The 22336-nt window shown below is 38.2% G+C and overlaps 2 protein-coding genes across 3 annotated transcripts; both read left to right on the forward strand.

Annotated features, from left to right (window-relative positions):
- Positions 1-2673: 2673 nt before the first annotated feature.
- LOC130745148 (MAG2-interacting protein 2) lies at positions 2674-16106 on the forward strand. Of its 2 annotated transcripts, none has more exons than XM_057597290.1 (12): positions 2674-2905; positions 2987-3035; positions 3119-3292; positions 3402-3582; positions 3681-3862; positions 4415-5417; positions 6252-7222; positions 10151-10242; positions 10496-10855; positions 11294-12518; positions 12711-12976; positions 13327-16106. In XM_057597290.1, exons 1-12 carry the CDS (start codon positions 2822-2824, stop codon positions 15916-15918), a joined length of 7179 nt encoding a protein of 2392 aa, XP_057453273.1. In that variant the 5' UTR covers positions 2674-2821; the 3' UTR covers positions 15919-16106. The 2 variants fall into 2 exon arrangements, with proteins under 2 accessions (XP_057453273.1, XP_057453278.1); XM_057597295.1 differs by having other exon boundaries at positions 3687-3862.
- A 4878-nt stretch (positions 16107-20984) lies between these two features.
- Positions 20985-22064, forward strand: LOC130744544 (glutathione S-transferase T3-like). The gene has a single exon (XM_057596721.1). The coding sequence runs from the start codon at positions 20985-20987 to the stop codon at positions 22062-22064; it is 1080 nt and encodes a 359-aa protein (XP_057452704.1).
- The last annotated feature ends 272 nt before the right edge of the window (positions 22065-22336 follow it).

The following is a 22336-nucleotide window of genomic DNA, read 5'->3' on the forward strand; positions in this document are numbered from 1 at the left end:
GTGTAAAACGAGAATATCATTTTTCCGACCGAACAAATGATATTTTGGGGGGCATCTGTTAACTATACAATTTTGGATAATTTCGACCTATGTTGCATAATTCGATCTGATGATAAAGTCGAAAAGGAGGAGATTCAATAAAATTTTCCAAGTCTTAAGTGATTTCGACTAGGAACTTCGACTAAGAAAGTACATTTCGAGATGTGAAGAATTCAACACGGGAGGTCGGTTGTTTTCTGAAGACAGTTCACGAAAGACACGTATGGAGCAAAAAGACACGTGTAAGACGAAGGCTTACTCGGAAGACACTTGTAATGGTTTTATCAATTGACCGTTAGAAGTTAGTTATATTTTAAGTCTATAAATAGTGAATTTGTGAATAGAATCAGGGTTCACGATCTTTACTTGAAAACTCTCGAGCGCTTACAATCGATCACAATGATTACAAGCCAAGTCAGAGCAAAAAAGTAGGGATTCGTGCAACACTTTGTATTTTAGATTTTATTATCATCATTCAGAAAGTTTATGTGTCTTTTCATTTACTTCAGCTGAATTTATTTGTTGTGTTTCCGACTTGTTATCAAATTTCTTAGTTTTTTGTTATTAAATCGAATTCATTTTCACCAAAGAACCCAAGAGGACTCGAATCCAGTCCCAGATTGATCTTTGGATTCTCTGTTTGTGTTTTACCAAAATTTGGTGTAAACACAGAGTAAAGAAGAGTTTCTCTAATTCATGGTGAGGAAGAAGACTCTGTAAGGGGAGGAGTCCACCATCATGTAACCAATTGCCGGAGGATTTTTCGGAGAAGGAAATTCATCTAACTCTCGAAAGAAACATTTGAAAGTATTTGTAATTCAAGAGAGGGTGCTAAACCTTGCAGCCAAGATAATGAATCTTTGGCAATAAGGATTGCGACAAAGTCTTAGTTGATCATGATGACATAATAGTCATCTCTCAACCGCAATTGTCAATGCAGAAGTTTGACAAGTGTTTGTAGATCTGCGAATGTAATGTAATACTAGAATACTAGAACCATTAAAGATGACTAAATCTCTTACGAGACAGACTTAAAAAAAAGATATCAAAACTAAGCTCTCGGGACAAAAATGGCAAGTAAGAAGACTGAAGGTATGAAAAACGATAGAAAGGGGGGTTTGAATAGCGTTTTAAAACTAAAAACTCAACCCACTTGAGATTTAAATAAATCTCTTCAACCACCAAAGATAAAAGTGCTGAGATAAGAGATAAGGAAAGCACACAAATGATTTTATCCTGATTCACTTGATAAATCCCTCAAGCTAATCCAGTCCACCCGTTAAGGTGATTTCTTCGTTCTTAGAATGAAGGCAATCCACTAATCAGAGTTTGTTACAATTGCACTTGCTACCTGCAAAGTGACTAACAATACACTGACTTAGCTATCACTAAGATTCACTCTCTTAGTCTTCTCTAGGATCCGATCAACCTTGATCTCCCAAAGGAAAATCAAACAACTGTTTGAAGGTTTTTGGTTTACAAATAAATGCTTCTTAGAAAGCTAATAGTAAACACACTTAGTTCTATTTGAAGAAAGATTGCTAAGAGAATATTTGAATATTTTCTTGCGCGTGAACAAGTTTCTTAGGCGGCATCTATCAATCTTCAGCCTCTTTATATACTCCAATGATTAGGGTTTGAACGTTGCATCGAGATGCTACCGTTGGAGGGCAGATCTGGGATTTCCAGGTTCTGCTGTGGCTGAATCAGTTAGGTAAGGTCGTCAGGAATGATACAATTGCTTTTGTACTTTGGATAGCGACATGACCTTTATCCTTGTTGACTTCTGATCAGAGTGATGCTTCATCTTGGAACTTGTGAAGCTTGATGATCAGAGTCAGAGGGAACCTTGGATCCTCTGACCTTTGTACCTTCTGCTTCTAGACTCAAAGGAGAAGTACTTGGTCTTTAGAGCCAGCTTACTCTTGGACTTCAGAATCTTCACTACTCAGCTTCTGGACTTTCAGAGCTTCTGATCCTTCAGAGCTTCTGATCCTTCAGAGCGTCTGATTCTTCAGAGCTTCTGATCCTTCAGAGCTTCTAGTGAGCTGAATCTATATCAGAGCTTTATATTCTTCAGATCTTCTGAAGCTTGATCTACTGTTCAGATTGAACATAGTACATGCGAAAGCGTTACAGAGGTTACTCTTGAGCATTGTGCTTCTGAATTATGTGAAATAGGACCAGAGTTTTGGCCTGTCATTAGAACACTCAGAAAACAACGTTAGAGTACCATAATTGTTCATACATAATAATTAACATGTAATCATCAAAACATATAGTTGTACTACTAGATTAAAACTTGATCTTACAAGAAGACAACATATCGTATCAACAATTAACAAATTTTCCCGAGTCATTTATGATGTTCGTAGATCAATTTCGTAATTTTTCTCCTTCATGTTTTATGAAAAAACGACTAAGTAGATATCTGGTAAAATTTTCTCGTTCACCCAAGCCCACACTAACAAAAAATCCAAAGTTCAGCAACTGTGATGGGCTAGAAAATGTTGGCCCAAGAACTAGGATGCTAAATCTCAAGGCCCAACCCAACCCTCACCATTGATAATTTTCACTGAACAATTCGACCAGAAAAAAAAAAAATTCCACGATCATCGAGAATGAGAACAAACTGAACCCGAAGCTCTGTCTCCGTTTGCTCCAGGTAGCTATAGCTAGTTGACCAAAAAAAAAAAAAAGGTAGCTATAGCTAGCAAGCACTCGAATGCGGTGCAGTTTTTGAGGCATCGGGTTTCGAAGAACACACAGTAACGGTTCCCACATGGCGGTTCCGCTTTACGAGACGCGGCGTCACGCTTCCAGTCACGGTGACCCTCCTCCACACCACCACCACCGCAACCACCAGGTCAGAAACCGTTTTTCCTCTCTTCTCTTCTCATTCCCATTCCATTTTCGCTCAATTTCGATGTTCGTTTTCGGATTTCAGGTAAACGATGGCGCTAAGGGAACCTTGCTCTCTCTGCTCTCAGTTCGAGGTACGTGTTTCGTTGATCCTGATTAACGCTTTTTCTGGATCCAACTCAATTCAACTCAACCATCTCGTGTTCTTGCTGTGAAGGTGTGAGTCAACTCAAGGAGAAATGGACCGAGTACAATCAAACGAAGAGGCTTCGTAGATTGGTGTCGCTGTTTGTTTCCCCTTCCGCCAAGCACGTTGCAGTCGCCGCCGGGAATCGAGTAACGATTTTGAGTAAAGAAGATGATTATCAGCAACCATGCGCCATTTTCACTGGTAAGGTTTATGAAAATCTTGTTATGATGTGGAATTGGATCGTTTAGATTCTGGATAGAGAGTGAAAAATGGATACGATTTTGATTGTGATGTGTAATTGGATTGTTAGGTTCTAGCTTTGGCACGTTTAGTGTGGGAGCTTGGTCTGAAGATGATGAGATACTTGGAGTTGCTGATGACTCTGATACACTGTATTTTATGAAATTCAATGGTGAGGTAGTGGCAGAAGTTACCAAGAGGGATTTGAAAATCTCGTCGCCGATCGTTGGTCTGTTTTCTGATAATGGTTTGTAAGTATCTTTTCTTTCTCTGCATTCCTTGATTCCGGGGTGCACTGCACAGATGAAATGTTATGGAATGTCGGGTTGAAATGTTGGTATTTTTGGAGGTGTAGGTTCACTCTCATTACTTCAGATGGTTGGGTTCAACAAATTGAGATCAGTTATGGACAGAGTGGCTCGACCTTTCCCAAGTGCATTTCCAACCAAAGGACTCATCTCTGCAACAATGTTTTCTGCTTTGACTGCAGCCATGAACATAACCTTGTTGCGGCTGTTCACCAGAACTCTGGTATGTGCGCCTTTGGTTATTTTCTCAATTATTTTCTGTTACACAAGTATATTCTTTCTTGGTTCTGAATGTAAGCTGTACATTGTGAAATAGACAAATATATGAAGTGGTTAAGCTCTCTTTTACTTCTTATTACTTGGTTAGTACTAAAAGACACTGCCCTTTGCATGTAGTAAACGATTAGGAATTGTTGATAACTATCTCTATTGCTTCTGTTAATCCCATAAACTGGCGTTTCACCTGTTTGGTTGTAGTTAATCAATTTTAACGAGGTAAAGAAAGAAAAAGAAACAAAGCAACAAAGAGGACATCATAATAATTATTTTAGAAAACACAATAAATGTTCTAGTGCCATCAGGAAGCTTTATCCAAGACTGGTAAGAGTCTGGCTGAATTTCTTACAAGCTGATTGCTGACCTCCATGCTTTGCTTGTAGTTTCAAAAACTCTTTTTATGATTATTTTATATGTTGTGTTTGTCTTGTCTATATGCTTATCTGCTAAATATTTTTTGTTAAAGTTCTTCACTAATTTGTTTTGCATATATCTTTAGGATCCTGCCATCTTTCTCTTTGGCATAAAAACTCAAGCACAGAATTGGAGCAGTTATTCTCTTTGCAGTTTGAAGGATTATATTTAAAATCAAAAGGTTACATAGGTCAGCTATCATATCCAAAGGTGGTAATCTCACCACAAGCTACATTTGTTGTTACTCTAGACTTGGCAGGATGCTTGCATATTTTTAAGTTGGACAAAGAACGATTTACACTCTCCAAGTTTTTCTGGAGAGAGAAAGATGATTCTTCAATAGCTGATAATTTAGCAAATGGAGGGAACAAATCTTTAGTGGGTTTTATGGATTTTACTTGGTGGTGTGACCATATCCTTGCTGTTGTAGATAGGAATGGTGTGGTTGTGTTGATAGACATTCTTAATGGCTCCAAAATTCACGAAGAGGATCCTGCATATTTTCTACCTGTTCTGGAAAGAGCACAGAAATATAATGGCTACCTTTTTCTTTTAGCAAGTTTATCATCCAAAGAAAGATCTAGTCTTTCTGACTATGGATTATCAGATGAGTTGCACCAGACAGAGTGGATTGTTGAAGATAGGCTGAAAGAATTTCACCTTTCTAGTTTGCTCTGGTTCCTTGTTTCATTTTCTGAGAAATCTGTCCCTGAAATGTATGGTATATTGATCAGCAAGAAAAGATATCAGGCCGCTCTGGATTTTGCTGATAGACATGGATTGGATAAGGATGAGGTTCTGAAGTCACAATGGTTGAATTCTAGCCATGGAGTAAATGAAATAAAAATGTTTTTGTCAAATATTAAGGATAGAAATTTTGTACTTTCTGAATGTGTTGATAGAATTGGACAAACAGAAGATGCTGTGAAGGCTTTGTTGGCTTATGGTCTACGTATCACCGTCCAGCATAGATTCTCAGAAGTAGATGATAATAATTCTAGTCAAATATGGGATGCCCGCTTGGCCCGACTTCAAATCTTGCAATTTAGAGACAGGCTGGAAACATATCTTGGAGTAAACATGGGCAGGTATCCTGAAAGTTATAGATATCAATTTTGAAAAAATAAATTGTGTGTATTATATTCGTGCTTTTGCTATAGTACTTCAAATTATATTTTTATATATTTATTTTACAATTTTTTAAAAAAGAAACATCATTACGTAGAAGAGAAGAATGACAATGATTTGTAGGATTAGGAATTTACCTTGATTTGTGTAATGTATGGTGCTGGTTTTATACAATTTTTTATTATTATCCTCAATGATTTTGGTAGAAGTGCAGAGGCTAAAGTCTGGTAGTAAATGCAATCCATGCTACCATATGGTGTATATTGTTTGGATGATTAGTCTTTTATCTTTAAGGAGGTTTTTATAGGACAAGATTTGGGATAAGAGATTGAGTGCTTGGCTTCCACATCGGATGTAAAACACATTGGTTTTTAGAAAAGGGTTTCCTAACAAATATGGTTAGGTGCGTGGCAACTTCGCATGATTGATGGTTTTTGTGTGTGTTTTGCTTTGATAAAGAGGATTCCTAATCTGGTTTGGTAGAACTCACCATCTATTTACCCATTTTTTATTATTTATTACAAACACTCGCAACCCTCACTCCTTAAACTCAATGAAATATTGACATATCCTTGTTTATTCTTAAATCTTAATAAGTACTTTAAGGTGAACTTCAAGGTTCGGATTGTAACAATTGAAACTTTCAGGTGTCTTTGCCTTTCTTTTATTGGCAATGATGCAAATGATATGTGGCTTTTTAATAACTACAACTGATAGGATTTTGAAGATTCGTAATTGTTCAATCATTCTGATGGTTTCTACTGACACAAATTCATTGACACAGTTTTCTGCAGGTTTTCTGTGCAGGAATATAGCAAATTCCGTGTTATGCCTATTAATGAAGCTGCCAGAACACTTGCTGAAAGTGGAAAAATTGGTGCTTTGAACTTGCTCTTCAAGCGCCATCCATATTCTTTGTCTCCCTTTATGTTGGAAATTTTAGCTTCCATCCCAGAAACAGTTCCTGTCCAAACATACGGGCAGCTTCTTCCTGGGAGGTCTCCTCCTTCTGGTGTTGCTGTGAGGCAAGATGATTGGGTTGAATGCAAGAAGATGGTTCACTTCATCAAAACATCAGTTGAAAATCATGACAGTCAAATCCATGTCAAAACTGAGCCCCTTGTGAAGCATTTTCTTGGATATTTTTGGCCATCAATTGATGAGCTCTCAAATTGGTATGCAAATAGAGCTAGAGCTATGGATGATTTTAGTGGTCAGCTTGATAACTGTCTCAGCCTACTTGAGTTTGCTCTTCGCAAAGGCCTATCTGAGCTGCAACAGTTTCATCAGGATGTCTTATATTTACATCAGATTATTTACTCTGATGACAATGATAGTGAAATGAGCTTCAATATGAGTCTTGTCATGTGGGTAGAACTGCCAGACTATGATAAATTTAAATTTATGCTAAAAGGAGTCAAAGAGGAAAATGTAACTGAAAGGTTACGGAATAGAGCTATTCCATTTATGTGTGAAAAATTTCACAGGGCATCCGTAATTGGAGAAGCCACTTCTTCTGATTCTACAAATCAAAATACAGAGGAATCATTTCTAGTCAGATGGTTGAAGGAAACTGCTTCAGATAATAAGTTGAACATATGCTTGGTGGTCATTGAGGAAGGGTGCAGAAACTTTCAAAGTAATGCCTTTTTCAAAACTGATGTTGAAGCTGTTGATTGTGCTTTGCAATGCATATATTTGTCCACAATTACTGATAGGTGGAGTATCATGTCAGCCATACTATCTAAACTTCCTCAACTACATGGTGAGTTTGGCTTCTTGTTTATTCTAATATGTTAATGATGTAATGTTAATAATTTCTTTGTTAGCATTTCCAGGGTTTTCACTATAGTTATTGGACGAGACACATTAAAGTGGCAAAATGTGTGTAGACAGAATTTTTTTAAGAAAAACATTGAGGGCATCAGAATCTTAGAGGAATATCTGGAATGAACAAAGCTCTTTTATTTGTTCATTTATTTTGGTTTGAGAGAGAGAGAGAGAGCGCGGGGGGGGGGGGGGGGGTTCAGCTGGTGCTCCCTCAAACTGATACTTAGTTCTTCACTGGAGTTTCTTCAGTGGAGCAAACTTCACCATATGCATGTGGGTACATTTTTACTTTCCGATTTATCATACAGTGACTTCATTTGTTTGGGAATATTGTATTGCAGAGCAACTCCTTTCCTTCTTACTCCCTCCGTTCCTCTTAAGTGTCGTTCTAGAACAAATTTTTTGTTTCTATTTAACTGTCGTTTTGATGTTTTAGGTTCCATTTTGTCAATTATACCCTTACTTTTTCAATAACTCCACTTCACATTTCCCATACAATTCTTCTTTCTTAATAACTATGAAGACATTTATGACTTTATGATTGGTTGAGAGTGGTAGATGGTTTAATGATATGAGAGAGTGGAAAAAAAACTAACAATCCACTATCTCGGTTGGAGAGCTTTATGACTTTATGATTGGGATGTGAGAGGGTAGAATGGGAAAAACAACTCTAATAATCTACTATCTTGGTTGAAGAGCTTTATGCTAAAACGACACTTAAAAAGGAACGGAGGGAGTACTCTTTTATAATATCTTTGCAGCTTAAAATTAGTTACGTGTGATTTGATCCATAAGGAATTGGAATCTAGGTTTTAATGTCAAACCTTCTTGAAAGCTTTTGAAATTCTTAGATTCTATTATTCTTTTCTTAGGCCCAAGGATTACAAATAAAAATGAAATATTCCCAAACATATTCTGATGAGCCTATAGCTATCCATGCCAACCTTTTGAAAATTTCAGTCTCATAGTCTTTGAATATCATTAGCATAAATACTCTGGGCCTTTCTCCAAACATCGTAACATGCTTTGTCCGGATGAAAGTGCACCATCAACTTGAGATCAGTAGATTCCCATAATAATGATAGAAGTTGATAATCAGCCTGCTGCGATTCATCTCTCTTTTCCCCGCCAATGTCAGAATTTTTTGATGAGGGTATGAATAAGACCTTTACCCAAAAACAAACTAGACAACATTGTAGCAATCCATGTAATTCTTTCTGTTAAACTTTTCTCTAGTGATTATCAGTGAACCCAAAAAAAGCAAAGGAAATCAAGTCCTTTGAGGAGTCAGTTTTGAGGTTAACTTCGGGAGTTTTTGCTATGAGAACACCATAATTCAAACCAGAATTACGAACCTAAAAAAAGAAACCCTAACCACATACATAGAACAGTAAAACCACTCAGAAAACCACCACAAAAATTGTAAACTGCACAAGGGTCAGAATACCACAAAATCATGACACCCATGAAACACAAGTTGTCCAAAACACGGGGAGGCTTCAATGGTGGTGTGTGGACCACACATAGCAAGCTTCAGGGGGAAAAATGAAGCGTGATAGCTGCTTCTTACAAATAGGTTGATTGATGGTGTCTGAAGTAACCAGTGGTGTCATTTCAGGCACCAGACGATGGATGTGTATTACATACACCCTCCGGTCACAATTATAAGCAAAAATCAACTTTTAGATTCATTGAATAAATGATGTATCTAGTCATTATTAATGGTCACATACATCATTTATTCAATGAATCTTAAAAGCTAACTTTTGCTTATAATAGTGACCGGAGGGTGTATGACTTAAAAGTACTATATATAGGTAAGTTTCCTAGTCTATCTCAACAATAAAATCAGAACATTATCTACAAAACTAATCCTATCTAGAACATGATAATCTTATCTTATCTTATCAGAACAAAACATATCTCATACATGATGACTAATTTTATTTATCATAACAGAACATACCTCATATCTCAACAAACAAACATACATGTGTCCAACACGGTGACCACCACACGAGGATCAAGGCTAGGAATACAACACAAACACCACTGAGGAAACAAGAGAAATAAGACAACTTTACGTGGTTCAATACTCTTTCCTACGACCACATAAATGCCTCAACAAATATGTTCACCATTTCAAATAAGGATTATATTACAAGTTTCGGGACAAACTTGAAACCCCATCCCAATAGTAGCCTTACAAACCTGAGTCCTCCACTCAGGGGTTACAAGAAATGATATCACTCATTCAGACAAGACCCTTCACATCTCTTTAGTTTGGGTTATGCCCGCCCTTCACAGACCTCTCCTTCGGCTTGAGGGGTGGTGCCTTCTCTCTCGGCATGTCCTCTTTATATCGAGGTGGCGAATGACTTCTTGGATAAGCACCCATTAATTGCTTCTTGCATCTCCAAGAGTCGCATCCTTCGTCACCATCATCAACAACGTTTCAAGAGTCGCCAAACTCCCCCCCCCGTCAATTCATCATGCCTTGCTATCTCTCCCCTTAAATTAATGTTTGGAAATTTGAATTGTTTTCCCCAACACTTCTATCATCCAGAGTGTTTACTCATGTGCTGACCATGTCTTTTCTTGTTTTTCTCATCCGGTGTGACAAGTATTTTGCTTGCAATCCAGCTACTCAGTATTGTTTGTTGTCCTTTTACTGTATACATGATTGAGATACACTTGTTGAGCTGGAGTGTGCATATAATTTGAATCCCGAAATATACCAACTAGACTCACTGCATATTGTGTGTTTTTGCATGTGTTGTTGAGTGAATTCATGCAGATATTATTGATTAATTCTTGTTTCGTGTCAATCTGTTTGAGTTCATTATTATGTGTTATTGCACAGATGGTACAATTGCTGAAGTTGAGAACCTTGAGAGAAGACTTAGAATTGCTGAAGGTCATATTGAAGCAGGGAGGCTTTTAGAGTTGTACCAGGTTGGTAGTTTCTTCTCTATGGCTGTCAAAGTTGTAAGTTTTGAGTTATTAATGAAGGTGATCTCTCGGTCGATTAATTATATGGTGAAATAAAAATTATCATTCTTCAATGTGTATGTCACCATAGTTTGGATTGACAATTATTTTAGCAGTGTTTTCCCCTTACACTAGTTAGCAACATGATTCTAAGAATCATGTTATTGTTCTTTTTAGGTAGGTTGTATTTACTATGTTATCTTATGTATCTATGCAGGTCCCAAAGCCATTGAACTTTTTCTTAGGGGCTCAATCAGATGAAAAAGGTGCAAAACAGATTATTCGTCTTATTCTTTCTAAATTTATTCGCCGCCAGCCAGGCCGGTCAGATAGTGAATGGGCCAGCATGTGGCGTGATATTCAGTACTTGAGAGAAAAGGCATTTCCTTTTCTGGACCTGGAGTATACTTTAATTGAATTTTGCAGAGGACTACTTAAAGCTGGGAAGTTTGCTCTTGCACGGAATTACTTGAAGGGTACAAGTTCTGTTGCTTTGGCATCAGAGAAGGCAGAAAACCTTGTCATTCAAGCAGCTAGGGAGTACTTTTTCTCCGCATCAAGTCTTTCTTGTTCTGAAGTAAGATTGTCTGTAACATGTGATGTTTAAAATCTTTGTTATCCTTTCTTGTGACAAATTTATCCCCCATCATGTTAAAGAAAACATATCCCTCATCACGTTATCCTTTCTCGTGAAAAACATATCCCTCATCTCATGACAAACTTGAATTCAGCTTATGACAATTGTACAACATCTTCAACTTACTTTGAGATTTGACACTGTATTTCCTACTTTAAAGTCGTAACTGAAACCATAGAGACAAACATATATATATATATGTATGTATATGCGTGTGTCTGTATGTTGTGTTATGCCTGTCAACTGTCATCTAAATCACCACACAAGGCCATATTCTCGTTATATTGAAGTTCGGGTGTGTCTTTAAGCAGCTTTCTTCTATACTAACCTAACCTCAATTGCATGATTTGATTAATTATGTTCTGCGATTTGCTCCAGATCTGGAAGGCTAGAGAATGTCTTAATCTCTACCCAAGTACTGGAAATGTGAAGGCAGAGGCAGATATTATTGATGCACTTACAGTTAAGCTTCCAAACCTTGGGGTGAATATTCTTCCTGTGCAATTCAGGGAAATAAAAGATCCTATGGAAATTGTAAAGATGGCAATCACAAATCAACCAGGAGCATATTTTCATGTTGATGAACTTATTGAAGTTGCCAAACTTCTTGGCTTGAGGTCTGCTGATGATGTGTCAGCTGTTGAGGAAGCTATTGCTAGAGAAGCTGCAGTTTCTGGTGATATACAGTTGGCATTTGATCTCTGTCTTGTTTTGGCCAAAAAAGGACATGGATCCATATGGGATTTATGTGCTGCTATTGCAAGAGGTTCTGCCGTTGAAAATATGGATGTGGACTCCCGTAAACAACTCTTAGGGTTTTCTTTGAGCCACTGTGATGATGAATCCATTGGTGATCTTCTAGTTGCATGGAAAGACGTAGATATGCAAGGCCAGTGTGAAACACTAATGATGGCGACAGGGACAAATTCTTCAAAATTTTCAGTGCAAGGTTCTTGTGTAAACTCACTTCCAAAGCAACGTTTTCAAAACACACTAGATGGAAATGGTTGCTTTCAAGAGTTTGACAATATTACCACTGACAATCAGGATTTTCATCTTGAGAAAATCAGAGACATGCTTTCCATTGTTGCTAAAACCTTGGCTGTTGGGGATGGTGCTGATTGGGCATTGGGCTTGACAGAAAATGGGAAAGCTCTATCTTTTGCTGCTTTTCAACTTCCTTGGTTAATTGAATTGAGTAGGAAAGGAGAACATAATAAGAAACTTAGTACGGGGAAGCAATATTTAAACATCAGAACACAGGCTGTGTTAACCATTTTGTCCTGGTTGGCTAGAAATGGATTTTCCCCCAGAGATGATCTGATTGCATCCCTAGCAAAATCCATTATGGAACCGCCAGTCAGTGAAGAAGAAGATATAATGGGGTGCTCTTATCTTTTGAATCTTGTGGATGCCTTTAATGGGGTAGAGGTTATAGAAGAACAGCTCAAAATAAGAAAAGACTACCAAGAAATTTGCAGCACTATGAATGTTGGGATGGCATACAGCTTACTGCACAACTCTGGAATAGGGACTGACCCTGCTCAGCGGAAGGAGCTATTGAAGAGGAGGTTTAAGGAAAAGCATACGTCACCCAATTCTGGTAATTGGCTTTTCTGTTATTTTCTTGTATTTTTATTTAGTAGGGATTGCATATTGCTTTGTTTCTGTTCGTTGTTTCCATTTTAAATGTTGTTTGTTGATCATGCTTTTATTGATTGTGGTCTTCTTTCTTCCACTTTCATTTCATTCTTATTTGGCTTCCGTAACCAACCGCGACTTTTTTATTTTCCAGATGATATAGATAAACTTGGCAAGGTACAGTCCTCATTTTGGAGAGAATGGAAACTGAAGTTGGAAGAGCAAAAGCGTCTCACTGAGCATTCTAGAGCACTACAGAAAATAATTCCTGGGGTTGAAGCTGAGCGTTTTTTGTCTGGGGATTCCATCTATATTGAGAATGTTGTTGTCTCTCTCATTGAGTCAGTAAAGTTAGAAAAAAAGCACATTTTTAAGGACATTTTAAAACTGGCTGATACTTATGACCTTAACTGTACTGAGGTATGAATTTGTATGTGTAGAAAAATAAATCTTGATGAATACTGTATTCATTATGATGAAACATTTATCTTTTAGTTCCTTGACTCATTGACAAACGTTTTTTTGAAGTTTTATAGTTGTCCATTCTAGTCTCTTAGTTAAATTTCCTCTGTCAAGTAGCATTTAATTTTAGTATGTAGTAGTTATAAGCATGTATTTTGTCCATCTTTCATGCTCAATGGGCTTACCCATGAAGGGGGTCTTGAGTTACTCATGTTGTTCCTACATTTAACTGCTTGAGCCTTTAGGTCCACAAGTTCTTTCAACAAAATGCTTTCATAGGCCTCATTATTTCTTTTGTTTTTCTGCAGGTGCTATTGCGTTACCTAACTGCTGTCCTTGTTTCTGATGTTTGGACAAATGATGATATTACAGCTGAAGTTGCAGGTTATAAAGGAGAAATTATTAGTAATGGTGCCAAAACCATTGAAACCATCTCAACAATTGTATATCCTGCAATTGATGGTTGCAATAAACTTCGCCTTGCTTATGTGTATGGCCTGTTGTCAGAGTGCTACTTGCAGCTGGAAACTACCGAAGATTTATCACCAGTAGTACAGCCTGATCATGCCAATGCCAATCTAAGGTTTGCTCAATATTACAAAGTCATTGAGCAAGAATGCAAAAATGTATCCTTTATCAATAAACTCAACTTCAAAAATATAGCTGGGTTACGTGGTTTGAACTTTGAGAGCTTTAGTGATGAAGTTTATGCATGTATTGAGGAAAGCAGCTTGTCAGCTTTATCAAACATGGTACAGGCTCTAGTCAATATGTATGGTGATTCATTGCCTGAGGGTTTCATGTCATGGCAGGATGTCTACAAGTATTACATCCTAAGTTTGCTGAGTTCTTTGGAGACTAAAGCTACGACTGATTCTAGTAGAACTCCCGAATTCCTTCAAGGATTTATAAGTAAGCTTGAGCAGAGCTATGACATGTGCCGAATGTATATTAGATTCTTGAACCAGTCTGATGCTTTGGGAATCACGAAGCAGTACTTCACTGTAATCATGCCTCTCTGCAGTTCATATGGATCCCTACCTGACAATTCAACCTGGCAAGAGTGCCTTATTATTCTTTTAAACTTTTGGATAAGATTGACAGATGATATGAAGGAAATTTCATTGGAGGAAAGTCCAGGTGAAACTAATAGCTTCAATCCACAATGTTTAATGACTTGTCTGAAGGTTTTGATGAAATTGGTGATGGAGGATATCATCTCCCCTAGTCAGGGATGGGGGAGCATATATGCTTATGTCAATTGTGGCTTAAGTGGTGATTCGACAGTAGAAATTTATAATTTTTGCCAAGCTATGATTTTTTCCGGGTGTGGGTTTGGTGCCATTTCAGAGGTTTTTTCTTTTGCATCTTCGGAAACTGGTTCAGCTTCTAATTGGGGCACAGGTTCCCCGGATCTTCCTCATTTGTATTTAGATATTCTTGAAGCTGCTCTGCAGGAATTGGTCAATGGATCGCATGAGAGCCAGAAGCTGTATCCTATATTGTCATCTTTAAGCAAGCTGGAAGGTGACTTAAAAGTTATGCAGTGTGTTAGGCATGTAATTTGGGAAAAAATGGTCCAGTTCTCTGACAATTTACTGTTACCAAGCTCCATTAGAGTTTATGTGCTTGAGCTAATGCAATTTATCTCAGGAAAGAATATTAAGGGTTTCTCTCCAGAAATACTAGCCAATATGCAGCCATGGGAAGAATGGGATGAATTGCTTTATGCTAGTAGAAAGAGTGAGACTGATGTTGACAAGCATTTGCCAGACCGCACAGATTCTTCTAATAGGTTTACAAATACTTTGGTTGCTCTTAAATCATCTCAGCTTGTGGCATCAATCTCTCCCAGCATAGAGATTACCCCTGATGATCTATTGAATGTGGGCACAGCTGTTTCTTGCTTTTTGAGGTTGTGTGGGGAAGCTCAGAAAGATCTCCACTTTGATGCTCTCCTTGCTATTTTGGAAGAGTGGGATGGACTTTTCAACCCAGGGAAAGATGGAGAAACCACTGCTGAAGCATCTGACGTAGGAAATGACTGGACCAATGATGATTGGGATGAAGGATGGGAAAGTCTTGAGGAAGTAGACAATTCTGAAAAAGAAAAGAACGAGGATTCTGTTTCTGTTCACCCTTTACATGTGTGTTGGGCAGAGGTTCTTAGAAAATTCATAAGCATATCGAGGTTTAGTGATGTGCTGAGTCTGATTGATCAATCATCATTAAAACCTAATAGTGTGTTACTTGATGAAGATGATGCCAGGAGCTTAAGCCATATAGCTCTTGGCATGGATTGCTTTCTGGCTTTGAAGATGACACTATTGCTGCCGTACAAAACATTACAATTGGAGTGCTTGAGTGCGGTTGAGGATAACATAAGACAAGGCATCCCTGAAGCAAGGAGCAAGGACTTTGAGTTATTAGTTCTAATTTTAACTTCTGGGATTCTCACTTCTATCATGACTGATTCTTCCTATGGTACTACTTTCTCTTATCTCTGCTATTTGGTTGGAAACTTGTCCAATCAATGTCAACAAGCTTTGGTGCCAGGTAGAGGATTTGCCAATAGTGAAGATCAAGAAAATGAATTGCTTCTTTTCAGAAGGATCCTTTTCCCGTATTTTATATCGGAACTTGTGAAGGCTGATCAACATGTTCTTGCTGGATTTCTTGTCACGAAATTTATGCACACTAATGAGTCACTGAGCCTCATTAACATTGCCGGGGCCAGTCTTAATAGGTATCTGGAAAAGCAGCTCCACATGCTACAAGGCAACGAGTTCCATGTCGAGAAGACATGTAAAACATTGAAGAATACTATTAGCAGGTTGAGAGGCAAACTGAGCAATTTGATTCAATCCACATTGCCTTTGCTTTCTGCAAGTGTTAGTTGAAAAAAGTTTCTGTATGATAACCCTGTTACCCCAAATATTGTTTGTTTTAGAAAATTACCATTTGCATCAAATTAGGATGGGGGTTGGCTGGGATGAATTGCTTGGTCAAAAGAAAAGCTGGTTGCAGGTTCAAATTTTCATCCATACATGTATATGTGTTTAAGAAAGAATTGGTCATATTTCTGCCCCGTTTTTGTTGACAGTTTGCTTTGGTTAACTAAAGATGTCTCCCAAACTGGCTTAGTTACACACAACGAAGAACAGGAGGAAATTAAAGTCATTTTGCTTTTATATTTGGAATTAATTTAGTAAGCTACAAAAATATATGTTCCACGACCACAACGATTCTAATTAAGAAAAATACATGTTATTGAAATGTCAAATATTTGCAAGTTGGAACTTATATAAGCAGAGTGGGCCTAATAACATAGAGAGATGGAGAAAGGGTGAGATGGAAGAGGTGGAAAAGAAAGGTTAAATAGTAAATACAATCTCACTAGAACTGGGAAGAGGTGAGTCACCTTGTATGGGTAGAATAGAAAACCTCTCACTGTGAATGAAAAATATACATTTGTACAGTGCACAATATACACAAGATGTAAATAACCCACTATAACAGGTTTCAAAAAAATCAAAGTAGATATTTTCTTAATTAAAAATTTATCTTTAATTAATTAAAAAAAAACATTTATCCTTAATCTTAATTTGTTCCTCTTCTCTCCTCCTTCATCTCCTCTCTCTCCACCTAACACCAGAAGCTTCCTTTCAATTCTCAGTGTTAATTAGCCGGAATCTCATTCAAGGCCTTCGTCATCGTCCTCTTTTCAACATCGAGCCAATCTCACCATCACTGGCTCATCTGACTTTGGTGCTCCCCCTCCTCCTGCCATAGCTTCTTCCAGAAAGAAATCAATGAATCTATAAACCGCCGGCCACCACTCTCACCCTCTCTCCAACCGCCGTTATGAGTCACCATGGCAGATACCACATCTCTGTTTCTTCCAATCCTCAACCACTGGGTTTTCATCATTCATGGTCCTAACAAGTAGAAGATGAAGATGGATAAGAAGGTGAAGAACAAACCATCGATTTTTGGACGGAAATCAGAGATAAAGGTTGGATCTTTACAGATCCAGATCTATGGTTGTGAGGAGCCAAAATCAGATTTGTCGGTTTTCTGTTGTTGATGGGAGAAGAGGAAGGTCGCCGAGGTTCCGGTAGTGAGAAGGATTCAGTGGTGGTGGATTGTTCTGGAAGAGATTATTATTTTTTCCTTTGGAATTTGTATTTTTTTTAACTATTGAATAATTAACCTAATATTTCATTAACTAATTTAATAATATATATGTTTTTCCTCCGTAAATAAGCCCCTGCTTTGCACAATTAGTTTGTGACTAGAGTTTATTTTACACACTATTTTCTACACATATAATAGATAATATTTAACATAAAATATGGGGCATAAATGAATTTTTCAGCACAATTCATGATTAAAGTCCTAATAGATGCAAACAATAACTTAAGAGTCAAATATACATGGCATCCTATGGAGTCTCATTGTGTATTAATACATCAATAAGGGCAACTTTTTCACCGGTAAAAAAAAAGGTCAATATATCCCCTTCCTTCAATCCATGTGATGTGCAGAAGGCCCTCCAACCCCTACCAAACCTCGCATATGTCCGTCGTGGAACACCAAGAATCTTACAACGAACTTCTTTGCCAGTTGGTCCTCTCAAGAGCCAGTTGTATACTTCGCCATCGCGAAGATATTCATAAACATGTGCAGGCAAATTCTGCATGCAGCAACACAACCTATTAAGATCTTTAATTAACAATTAAAAATATTAAGCAAGTTGGTTACACCATACCATCTGAGTTGAAGATGCTTGATTTGGTGAGAGCCTGCAAGTGAAAAAACATGGATAAAAAATCCAGTCTGGTTCCTGTAGCTTTTGGATCGCTGTGCAATCGGCCTGGCTTGATATTGCAACACTTACAGTATGGGGTGGGGGGGTTATGACCGGAGGTGGAGGTGGAGGAAGGTAACATACTTCCTCAATATTTTCATTGTATATAAACAAATCAAAGTTGGAAAAACCCTGATATTTGAGAAGGCACCAATTCAACCCTTCCAATGAATAATACTTGCGGATCTTCACCAACCCTTTAAACAAAAACGGCTTTTCGACATTTCTATCATATGATACCAAATGAACCTTTCCAAGGGGATCAAACAACTTCTACTGCTCGGTTAGTTCATGATCAAATTCGACAGCAAATTGGGGTGAGACCAAGGCTACTTCCTGCACATTCCAAATATGTCGTTCTGTTTACAAAATCTATATAAATCAGAATAATGTTTTTTAATAGGAATGAGGCTTATCACCTGCTCAGGTAATGAAACAATGGCAATGGAGTCTCTACAGCAAAGAAGATCATCTCCAATATTCAGCTCCATTTACACAGATGAATTTGGATCCAAGCAAAGAGCTTCACTGCATTCCGGTGCGTCTACAGCGGATTATAAGTACTTGAGAATACACGTATGTATGATATAATGACCGAGTTTAAGATTGGAGTCAAACTACTTCAAACACATGAATAAATGTTTGCTGATACTCAAGCAGTCCTATAATTCTATCCATTTATCCATCATAGCCTTTGCACATGTTTTCTACTTTTCCATGGCTGAAAATAAAGAGTAGACGTGTTGTCAGGGTTGAGATATCGTAAAAACGGGTATCTCCCTATTGCAGAATAAATGTTTTACTGTTTTCCCGTTGAAAAGCCATTCTGACAATGGGAGGAAACGGGGTTCTTCTTGATTACCCGTCAACACTCAAATTCACTGATTAAACCAAACATCATGTATTTATTGTCCTTCTTTAATTTGGTGGCCATTCTTATGCAGGAAATATTCCCTCAACAACTCCATTCATGAAACGTAGTAGCTAAATTAACATGGAGGTAGTGATTTAATTTGGCGGCAATAAATTTAAAACAACGTAAGAGATGACACAATGAAAATGGGCAGAAGAGTAGACTACAAATTGCTTGTTGAATCATCTTAACATAAGTTCTTACAATTCAGTAGTAGTACATAAAATGTGTCTGTCATTAGATAACAGTATTAAGTCATTGGATTGATAAACAATATAGATGGAAAAGTAATTGTACTAAATAAACGAGCAATGGACAACATGAAACTGCCACTAAATTACAATTATGATTATAACAGAGCCCACCCAAATTGTTTCATCCACGAATGAGTCTGCAAAAAAATGATGGACATATAGAAGAAAGTAATTAAAATGATATCATAACAACTACGTACCTTATAATTAAAATCAAATAACCGGGAAAAAGCAAATAACTGAGAAGGCAATTGAGTGTTGGTTGATGGGTGTGGTAGATGCGAATGCCTTCATCTTAATTTATAGCAGGAAAAAGCAATAACCGGGAGAAACACAGGTTGCGAAAATGGACTTGAGGTGGATTTCAAAAGTGGGACAAACATAAGAATTCCAGCAAACATAAGAATTCCTGTAGTTACACCCTTCTTATTTTGGTTTTAGGTGCAGCTGTGTCTGCAGTTTTTCTCTTTGCTTTTTCTTTTGGCTTATTAGAGCATCTCCAATGCTGGGCTCTTAGCCCAGCTGGAGGGCTTAAGAGCCGGCTCTTATTTTTTCTGTGCGTTGGAGAGAGCCTTCAAGCTCTTAGCTACAGTGCAGAGGCTCTTCTGCAAGAGCTTCTGCTTAATGAGCTCTTATATTAAAAAACTATTATTTTCTCTCACATGCTCCTCATCAACTACTTTCAGAGGGAAGAAACGGTAGAAGGGAAGAAGGAAGAACAACAGATTTGAAATAAACTAACACAAGAACATAACCAAAATCAATTTTTTTTTAAAAAAATCCAAACTTTACAACCAAAATCAAACTGAATGATAAAAAATCAAACTTTTACACTGCAACTGATATTTACATAGGAAAAAAAAATCTTTGAGCCTTGCATGTCCGATCTGCTTGAAAGGGAGATGATCTGGAGACTTGCATGTGCGAAAAGGGGCTTCCTTTCCCCTGATCTGATCTGGTGGCTCCGATTTGGGTGGTGGTCAACCGATTTGGGGGCGGTGAGGTGGATTTTGGCTGTGGTGGTGGGTGTTTGAGGCGGTGAGGTGGGTTGGGTTTCAGTGGTGGTGAGGTTGCAGTGAGGTGGGTTTTGGTGGGGTTGCAGTGAGGTTGCAGGTAGAAACAGAGAAGAGAAGAGGGGAGAAGAAGAGAAGAGGGGAGAAGAAGAAGAAGAGAAGAGGGTTTCGAGGAGGCAGGGGAGAAGAAGAGAAGAGGGGAGAAGAAGAAGAAGAGGGTTTCGAGGGGGAGAAACGGCTAGGGTTAAAAAATGGGGCTGAAATGGGTTTATATATAGGGTGACCGGTTGGGCAGGTCACCCTCCCGTTGTGGACCGGTTTCAGACCGGTTTTGACCGGCTGGAGCCGGATTTTTTACCGTTTTAGGTTGTCTGACCGGTTTGGCCGGTTATCAGACCGTTTCTCTCCCATTTTCAGCTTTTATACATTACATATAGTGTGCACTTCATCATTTTACACATCAATTTTTACTCCCACAAGTTCTCTCTTGTCCAAAGATTCAAACAAAATTCAAAATGGATCACCATCATTATCAACAATACTATGAATTGTTGGACGATCAAACACTTCCCACCAATGAAAGTTCTCAACCTCCGCCGGTGTTACAACAAGGAAACCAACCTTCACAGGTGTTTCGACCTACGCCGTCATTTCCTCCTCACAACCAAGCGCGTCACACCCGAGGCAATTTTCAAATTTCTCAACACCAAATGTCTCCATATCCACCTCAAAACCAATCGCATCACCCCGGTGGCAATTTTTAAAATTCTCAACACCAAATGTCTCCATATCCACCTCAAAACCAACCGCATCACCCCGGTGGCAATTTTCAAAATTCTCAATACCAAATGTCTTCATATCCACCTCAAAACCAACCGCCTCACACCGGTGGCAATGTCATAATTCTCAGTACCAAATGTTTCCATATACATCTCAAAACCAACCACTTCACCCTGATGAAAATTTCACAAATCCACAATACCCCATGCATCCACCACAATACCAATTTCAAAGCCAAGCCCCTCCTACTGGTAGTACTGGTTCAAAAGTCTCTGATACACAATGTGAGGCTACGCCTGATGATACACAACACGAGGGTCTAGATGATATTGATCTTGAAGATGAAGATCAATCTTCTGGAAAGAAACGCACCAGATGGAGGGTTAAAGACGATTTACTTCTTGTTCAATCATGGCTCAACATTTCTAAGGATCCGACGGTGGGAACTGATCAAACGGCAGCAAAGTTTTGGGATAGGATCCGCGACCAATTTGAAGAGTACCGTGACTTTGACACTCCTCCGAGGACATGGAAGATGCTGAAATGTCGTTTTGGAAAGTTGAGTAAAGATATTCAATTCTTTACCGGTTGCTACAACAAAGTTACCACTCCTTGGAAAAGTGGACACTCAGAGAAGGATATCATGGCTGAGGCGCATGCCCTATTTCAGGTAGACCATAAAAAAGATTTCACACATGAGAATGTATGGCGGATGGTGAAAGATGAACCAAAGTGGAAGGGACAATCAATGAAAACCAATTCAAGGGGACAAAAGAAGTCAGGAGCTGGCGCCGACGGAACATCGACTGACCCAAGTGCATCAATTGATTGCGACGAATATGAGGCAACACCACCAACAACCCGCCCGATGGGCAAAAAGGCAGAGAAGAGAAAGGCCAAAAAAACAGATACTGCGTCAAGTACTCTATCTTTTGCTCCTCACCCTGATGTGTTAGCCATGGGGAAGGCTAAAATGGAAATGATGGCAAATTTTAGGGAGTTAAGGAACAGAGAACTAGATTTGCAACAAGCTGACCAACAACTGAAACAAAGTGAACTACAATTGAGACAGGAAGAACTCAAATTTAAGAAGGCGGAGAACTTTAGGGCATATATGGATATCCTTAACAAGAACACATCTGGAATGAACAATGAGGAGTTGCGTACGCATAACTCACTACGTGCTTTCGCCTTAAGTGAACTAGGAATGTCTTAAATCTTCTTGTGTTTCTTAATGTGTATCAGTGATGTAATTTTATTCTTCCAATTTCTTAATGTGTATTGCATCAACGTTGTAATTTTATTATTCTAGTTTCTTCATGTGTACTGCATCAATGTTGTAATTTCGTTATTCTAATTTCTTAATTAGTATATTGTCAATGTCGTAATTTTATCATTCAAATTTCGTAATAAGTACTACGTCAATGTTGGGGAATATAGCCGTTGGGCATATAGCCGTTGGGAAATATAGCCGTTGGGAATATAGCC

Source organism: Lotus japonicus, chromosome 1 (genome assembly GCF_012489685.1).
Source record: "Lotus japonicus ecotype B-129 chromosome 1, LjGifu_v1.2".
Lineage (NCBI taxonomy): Eukaryota > Viridiplantae > Streptophyta > Magnoliopsida > Fabales > Fabaceae > Lotus > Lotus japonicus.

What these genes read in the sequence shown, in the direction of transcription:
- LOC130745148 (XM_057597290.1), top strand. Translation starts at nt 2,822, where the DNA reads ATGGCGGTTCCGCTTTACGAGACGCGGCGTCACGCTTCCAGTCACGGT. An exon ending in GGCTGTTCACCAGAACTCTG is followed by an intron (nt 3,863 to 4,414) that starts GTATGTGCGCCT and finishes ATATATCTTTAG; the next exon opens with GATCCTGCCATCTTTCTCTT. An exon ending in CTTGGAGTAAACATGGGCAG is followed by an intron (nt 5,418 to 6,251) that starts GTATCCTGAAAG and finishes AGTTTTCTGCAG; the next exon opens with GTTTTCTGTGCAGGAATATA.
- LOC130744544 (XM_057596721.1), top strand. Translation starts at nt 20,985, where the DNA reads ATGTTTCCATATACATCTCAAAACCAACCACTTCACCCTGATGAAAAT.